General features: G+C 49.0%; 1 protein-coding gene across 1 annotated transcript; it reads right to left on the bottom strand.

The window, feature by feature from the left end:
- Positions 1-3,277: 3,277 nt before the first annotated feature.
- On the bottom strand, positions 3,278-6,534 carry RTP1 (receptor transporter protein 1). The gene is made up of 2 exons (XM_006741643.2): positions 5,887-6,534; positions 3,278-4,207 (listed from the first exon to the last, which is right to left on the bottom strand). Exons 1-2 carry the CDS (start codon positions 6,156-6,158, stop codon positions 3,688-3,690), a joined length of 792 nt encoding a protein of 263 aa, XP_006741706.1. The 5' UTR covers positions 6,159-6,534; the 3' UTR covers positions 3,278-3,687.
- Positions 6,535-8,040: the final 1,506 nt, after the last annotated feature.

Here is an 8,040-nt window from a genome sequence, read left to right as displayed (position 1 = left end):
AGATTTTAGGATTATTTGTTCCATTTCTTTGAAAAAAGTGGATGGTATTTTGATGGGGATTGCATTGAATGTGTAGATTGCTCTAGGTAGCATTGACATCTTCACAATATTTGTTCTTCCAATCCATGAGCATGGAACGTTTTTCCATTTCTTTGTGTCTTCCTCAATTTCTTTAATGAGTATTTTATAGTTTTCTGAGTACAGATCCTTTGCCTCTTTGGTTAGATTTATTCCTAGGTATCTTATGGTTTTGGGTGCAATTGTAAATGGGATCAACTCCTTAATTTCTCTTTCTTGTGTCTTGTTGTTGGTGTATAGGAATGCCACTGATTTCTGTGCATTGATTTTCTATCCTGCCACTTTACTGAATTCCTGTATGAGTTCTAGCAGTTTTGAGGTGGAGTCTTTGGGGTTTTCCACACAAAGTGTCATATCACCTGCAAAGAGTGAGAGTTTGACTTCTTCTTTGCCCATTTGGATGCCTTTTATTTCTTTTTGTTGTCTGATTGCTGTGGCTAGGACTTCTAATACTATGTTGAATAGCAGTGGTGATAGTGGACATCCCACTCAGGGGTTTCTTAACCCTGAATCATATCATCTTCCCTGACTCTGTGCTATATAATGCTGGTCAAGTTTCCTACTCTCTCTAGGCTTCCGTTCCTTACCCGTGACATAAAGGCCCCAGATCGAATCTGTCTCATAGCTCTGCTGGTCTCTGGACTCACTATGTTGGAAATTGTCCTGAGTTGGTGATTTTCTTGGTTCTCAGGGCTCCTGACACCCAGGAAGTGTTCTCCCACGGGGCTGGCCCTGTCCCAATGAGTCTAAGGGAAGTGATCAAAGCTGCACTGCCTGCTGACCCCACACGGAGGATTTCAGTTTCTGGAACCACAAGTCAGGGCCTGTAGGTCTGCTCCTGGCTTGTACATCAAGACCAGCACCCAGAAGCTCCAATGGGAGAGGCCTGGGATCCTGAAATATCTCCGAGAAGTTTACTTATAACGCCTAGGGCACATCTAACAAGTTCATCTTGTGGCATGGGGCAATCAATATGTGCAAAGGGAGAACTGTCCCAGAGAAGTCTTTGCCAAGACAAGGGTCAGGCCAGTGAGCAAACCTAGAAACCCACCCCCCCGCCGGCCGTAACAAGTGTAAGAACAATACGGGAGACAGAGGAGCCCTCCATAGATTGCAGACATCTTCCTATAGCAGAGGAAGAGGCTTCATGCTTTAAGAAAGAGGTCTGAACTGAAACTAGGTGAAGGTCAGACTCCTCGCTCTGCCACTAGCTGGCAGTGGGACCCAAGGTAAGTCACTTACACACTGTGGTCACATTCCAGGGGGGAGTATAGCCATAGGCAAGTAATTATAACAAAATTTGATAAGCATCTGGCAAGGGTGGCAGAGCTCAATAATGGAGATTCTCAGAGCAGGACAGCCATTGTAGCAGGGAACAAGAAGGAACCCGGAGTTTTGAGGGAGACTCAAGTCCCCAGGGCAGGAAGTAGGGAGTAAGAGGGAAGCTGAGTCCTAGCCCTAGAGAATCCAAGGCAAGTCATTAAGGACGACCTTGAGGCTCATTACAACAAGACTAGGTGCAAAAGGAAGCCTGTTCCTCAGAAGGATTATACCAAGCAGCACAGGTGGATCACCCAGAAGTCTTATTCTAATTCAAGTGCTCAGAGCTCATGCCCAGAAGTTCTGATTCTGCTGGTCTGAGGTGGAGGCTGGGCACTGATATTTCTTCAAAAGCTCCCCAGGATTTCTAAATCTCAGCTGGGGCTGATAACTTCTGCAATAAGCAGAGATCTCTGAGAGACAGAACCTGCCCCTTTAGTGCCCACTGGATCCCAGTACCCAAATCAGGGCTTGCCAGACAGAAGGTGTTCAGGACACATGGATAAAAGGATAGATAAAGGGATGAGCACTGTGTGAATCAAGCAAAGGAAGTCACCAACCACAGGTACTAGAATTGCACAAGGGCAAGGGTAAGACCGGCCTTAGGCTGAGCCCCCTGGATGACTGACCAAGGGCTGCCCGCATCCTTTCTGGCCATGGACATGATCGGCCCAGACCTTGAAACTGGAGCTAGATAAAGCCTTATGAGGGAGCCCCAGAAAGGGGAGACAGGGAGTGGAGATAGGGGGTGTCCAAGAGCCCATTACATTTCAGGGATGCTGTGGTGAATCTCAAGCACACATTAATGACTGCTAAGCCTGATTGAAGATATCCCGTCTTTATTAAAGTATCCCATCTTTATATAAGTGGCCCTCCTCCCTCCACTACTACAGATGGTGGTGACTTTCCATTAAAAAGGGGAGGAGGAGTCAAGAAGGAAGGAGGAGGGAAGTGGGAGGAGTCAGGTTATTAACAGAGGTGAGGTGAATGAGGATTCTTGAAAGTGCAGGGTGGCATCCCACCTCCTGCCTTCTGCTTCCCCCCCATACCCGACCCATACTCCTACTATCAGAAAATCTTTCTTCCCACCCCAAACCAGACCGCATGCCATTTTAAAGTGATGTAAGGTTCTCCCACATATCTATGCACTTCTCTATGGGCAAAACACTTCACATCTTTAATGCTTCCTCTCTTGCTAATGACACCCCATCCCTGTGGTTCTAGGTGGACAGCTGATGACTGGTGAGAGGGCCTATGCATGGCCAATGTGGGAAAGCCTCTCAAGTAGGGTTTCAGCAAAGAGCCCAGGAGGCCAGGCCCCTGCCCCTGCGTCGTGACCATCAGAACTGCTAAGAATCAGGCAGGCTGGGTCCCTGAACTCTGCAGACTCTTCAGTATAATGGCAAGTCATATATTTGTTCCGTAGGGATTTTGTGCTTTGCATCTAACACTCTACTTCTAAACCTCCCCTAAATTCTCTGTCTGTTCATATGCAATGGGTGGGAAGCCTAGCTCCATGGGACTCTGCCCCAGGCACCATCTCTGAGCCAGGCAGGCCTCAGAATCCACCCTGAGTGGAGGGAAGCTGGAAGCTGGGGTTCTGGGGAACAGAAGCAAGGCACCCTGTGTACCCGGCAGCAAAGGGACAGCCAAGCGCCTCCACCTCTCTTTCTTCAAAAGGAACTTCTGCTATGTGCACGGAGGCAGAGCTGTGGATGAGGCTTCTACACTAGGCACAGGCTAATTTAATGCTGCAGCCCCAGATGTGGGAGCTAATGAGGGGGAGGGGTGAGGGGTTAACAAGAAAGCAAGAATGAGCTCATCACTGTGGAAAGGCCTTTTGAGATCATCAAGTCCTGTCATTTTAAAGCTTTTTTTTTTTTTTTTTTTAAGCTGTTGAACCTATTTTCATCCACAACTCTTAAACGAAACTCCAAGTTGGAACTCTTCTGATTAAGGCAAGAGGAAGAAGTAGGAGCTGGGAACGGGCAGTTTGACCAGGATGGGAAACCTACTCATTCAGCCTACCTTCCAAATCCAAAAGTCCCTGAGGGACCTATGCAGAACTTTGGGGCCCTGGGTTTCACTTTGAAAAACCAACAATCCAGGCCAAACCCTTAATGTTATAGATAGTAAAGATGGGTGGGTGGTTTGTCCAGGGTCCCCATGGAGTCAGTAGCGGCACCAGCACTAGAATTTAACCCCACTCCCCGCCCAGGTCGCTCTTTGCCCCTCCCTCCAGCTGGCTGACCCCGACAGGCCTTGGGCCCCTTGAGCCCATCGAGAGAATCAGACAGAGCTGCGGAAGGAGAACTGCAGGTAGATGATCAGCAGCAAGACCGTGGCCCAAAACAAGCACCAGGGGATAGAGCAGAAGTTGCAGCCAGAACCCTCCTCGGCCTGCGGCTTGGTGGGGCTGGGCGCCCGGGAGAAGGTGTAGGTGGTCGCCTCCTCCTCCAGCAGCTTCTCGCTGGGCTTCCAGTGCACGATGCCCTCCTGGCAGGCCTCGCAGAACTCGCCGCGGTGCCGCCGGGTGTCCTGGCGGCTGGCCACGTGGATGCGGTACTGGCCGCCGCGCTCCCCGTAGCACTGCTCCCGCAGGCTGGTGATGAGGTTGTCCACCAGGCTCTCGATGTTCTCCTCCAGCATGCTCGACTCATCCAGCCGCGCCGTGCCGCACTCGTAGCACAGCTGCTTGAAGACGCGCATGCGCACCGAGCCCGCCCGCTGGGCGCGGTCCAGGTGCATGTGGAAGAGGATGACCACGTGGGGCGACTGCCAGGTGTGCCAGCACCAGGAGCAGTGGAACCTGCGGGGAGGGGTTGAGGCAAGAGGAAAGGACCGAGGGGAGATGGTGGGAAACAACCCCCCAAAGGCAGGGTGTTTATAGGTGTTGTTAGCTTTCCCGGGGCATCTGTCCGGTCTGCCCCTTCGAGGGCGCCCTTAGGACCAGAGCAGGCTCGTCAAGATGCACCTGGCACCCACCTCACCTGTGCCCTGCAGAGGCCTCAGCTTCCTCCATCCCAGTGCCCTCAGGCCATGCCCTTGGGGCTTTGGCTCTGGACATATTTCCTCATCTGCAAAATGTTCAGGGTGCACTAGATGAGTCCTTCCTGCTCAGGCCTCCTTGAAGTCTCATAGAGGGGATGGCCCGAACATTTGGGAAATGTGCCACCCACCCCACATTCTTACCTGTTAACACTGAGTGTGAACAGGGTAGACCCAAATCAGGAGGAAAATGACACCATGACTACTTCTCAGCCTCCAAATCAGTGCCTGGGTTAATGCATCCCAAGGCCTGGACTTGGTGGCAGTCTCTGCCCAGAGTTAGGTGACTGAGGCCAGCTGGTGATCACAGGTCACTGACCGAGGTTAGAGATGCCACAAGGCTTCCAGGTCTCCAAGAAGTTCCTGGGCCCTGCCAGCAAATGTCCAGCTCTTGGTAACCCTCCCATCAGCCAGTTTAGGAGCTCCATGTTCTCATTTTCTTCTCTTTCGCTTACATCCTTTGGGGACTATTTTCCCTCTCTGAGATTGAACTATAAAACTAGGATTGGAAAATGTCAGAACTGGAGGAACCTTCGAAGTCACCCAATTAACCTTTTGCTTTACTCTCAGGCACAGAGAATAAGAAAATGATCCATGTACACACAGCTAGAGTTCAGAGCCTGTACCCAGCACAAAACAGGTGTCCAATAGATGTTGAATTGAATTGAATGCACCGTGCCAGGGCAGGGAGGAAGGCCTTGCTACTGACCGCCACCTAACAGACCCACAGACAAGAGTGCTGGAAAGTCATCTCAGATATTACTGTACATCCCAAATCACTGAGAGACCTTGGTGAAATGTGCGTTCTGATTCAGTAGGTCTAGAATGGGGCTGGAGATTCTGCATCTTTAACAAATTCTAGGTGATGCTGATGCTGCTGGTCCATGCCCCACAAGGCAAGGATCTAGACTAACCCCTCCTTTTACAAGTGGGGAAAGGGAGGTCCAAGAAGGAAACAGAATTGCTCAAGGGCCTTGGAGCTAATAGTAGAGCCAATTTCTAGCACACCTCCTGTGTTTAGTATTTTATATTAAGTCAGGCTGAATTAAATAGATTGAAATTGAACTGTCCCAGGACCAGAGCACAGAACTCGATCCCCAGAGACCTTGAGCCTCCTTTTCTTGGTTTTCAACCATTTTACATCATTAAAATCTGAAAAGATGTAAAATGTCAGAGTTTACAACTAATAAGTATATCCCACCTCTTTGTCAGAAGCAGAAACTATGACTCAGAGAGGGAGAGTTACCGAGGAGTTCAGTGGAAGAGCTGAAATCAAACTCAGGTGTCCTACCTCCCAGTAAGGGACTCTTTCTCTGCTTCTCAGTCTACACCGGCCCAACCGTGAGACTGACCCTAAGTCCCTGGGTCCTCCGTATCTCTGTCTCTTCTTGGAAGGTGCCCCAGGGTTGCCTGCAGGGCCCCTACTCACTGGCTACTTACCTGCCAGAGGCATGCAATTCCAGGTACTGCTTCCAGCCCGGGGCCAGCACATTGTGCTTGAGGTTGGGATCTATGATGAGGTCCCAGCTGTCGGCCGGCTTGGCCTCCTCCATCTTCTCATAGAAGACTTTCTTCCATTCACCTGTGGTCACGCTTTTACACATGGTCTCGTCAGTGGCGAGAGAGGGCAAGCTCCACCTGAGCGAGAACGAGGAGAGAGAGGGCAGGTGCAGGGCAGGGCAGCGCAGTCTCCACGGTCTAAAAATCCTCATCGACAGGACCAGGAGGAAGCAGGACCCAGCTCCCTCCTTTGTCCGCAGTGGAACCTGTTTCCACAGCAACCAGGCAGGGCGCCAAGAGACAGAGAGTGAGGAAGAGGGAATCTCCAAAGGGGTGTTTCCAGGCCCTGAACTGAGGCCGTGGAGGCAGGGTTTGTGGCTAAGTGACCTGAGACAGGTGGGGGGGCTTGGAAAAAGGCTGAACTTCAGACCATCTTACTCTGGCTTGTGAAGGGCGCACAGAGGGAGGACCTGGGAACTGGCTCAGCTTCACCTTGCTGCCCCTGGAGGCATCATCAGCATCTGGCTGCTATGGTAACCATGATGCCTGAGGGAGCCAAAGAGACATAAGGGATGGGAAGATGTGGGCCTCTTAATAGATGCAGCAATAATAGTAAACTCTCTGCACTCCCACCCTTTTGTGACTGGCACTGAGCCACTTACAAAAACTATTGGAAGTCTCTGGACCCACAATTATTATTGTCACTATTCAAATCAGGAGACAGGGACTCATCTATCTTATACATGGCAGAGCTCATATCTGAATCCAAGCTATTGAGCCCATAATAATTCATTAAGACATTCATTTCAAACATACGCATGTGCCAGGCTCAATGCCGGGTGGTTGTAAGCGGGTATGTGCCCAATAATGCGGGGGGATCTGTGTCCCAGAATGCAACAGGATCTGTACTTTGACAACCTTGGACAGGAGCAGCCACCTGTGCACAGGGGTGGGGGCCATTGCATCAGCCTGGCAGGAGCAGAAACGATGATTTTCAACTTGGTTATAGAAGAGGAGGGCGGTGTCCATGGGGAAAACAGACTGTATTCTAGGTGCCTCTTCTGCTACTCTTTAACAAATTATTTTTCCTTTATGAAAGTCATACAGGTCTGGAGCTCCTGGGTGGCTCAGTCGCTCAAGCGTCCACCTTGGGCTCAGGTCGTGATCCCAGGGTCCTGGGATCGAGCCCCACATCGGGCTCCCTGCTCAGTGGGAAGCCTGCTTCTCCCTCACTTTCTGCCCCCCCCACTTGAGCTCTCTCTCGCTACCTCTCTCTCTCTCAAGTAAATAAATAAAATCTTCAAAAAAAAAGTTATAGATGTTTATTTAGAAAAACTGGAAAATACAGATAAAATAAAGCAAAAGTAATACTCTTCCTAATACCCATGTTCAAAATAATCATTAATATTATAACACACTCTGACTGTCATTTATCTGTACATGTGTGTGTATGTGTGTATACACACATATATATACATATATAATATATATATACACATATACATACACACCCCACTGTGATCTGTTTTTTAAATAACAATATATCGTGAATATTTTTCTAAGAAATTAATATTATTCCATCTTATAGGCTGCCTATATTCTGTGATCTGGTTGGGCATAATTTATTTAGCTAATCCCCAGTTTGGGGTACTAAAGTTTTTTTTCAGTCTTTTATAATTTCACTCTTGCTACCTATTTGTATAAAATTTACTGATGAAGCTCATGGTCCTGCACTCTAGGTATCAGAGACGATGCCCCCTGCATTCAAAAAACACGTCTCTTGACCCTACTCTCTGCAGAAGCTTGCTGCGGCTAGAAGAATGTGAGCGAGCTCTTCAAACAGTGTGATTTACAGGCAGCTTGCGGATCCTGAAGTTTACAGATGAAAAAGCAAGACTAAATCACCTATTTGGTACTGGAGACCATCTTCCTCCTCCTGCTTCTGCATGAATGCTTGATGCCTTGACATATATTTTGGCCTCAGTTTGTTCATCTTGACAATGGGATAATAAGGCAGCAATATCTGTAGTGATTAAAAGCAAGGGCTCTGAAATCACTTGCTTGGATTTTTGTTCTTGTTTATTTGTTTTTATA

This window comes from Leptonychotes weddellii, chromosome 1 (assembly GCF_054177405.1).
Source record: "Leptonychotes weddellii isolate Sample4059 chromosome 1, ASM5417740v2, whole genome shotgun sequence".
Taxonomy (NCBI): domain Eukaryota; kingdom Metazoa; phylum Chordata; class Mammalia; order Carnivora; family Phocidae; genus Leptonychotes; species Leptonychotes weddellii.
Note: the sequence above shows the minus strand (reverse complement) of the source record. Positions and strands in the feature narration are given on the sequence as shown.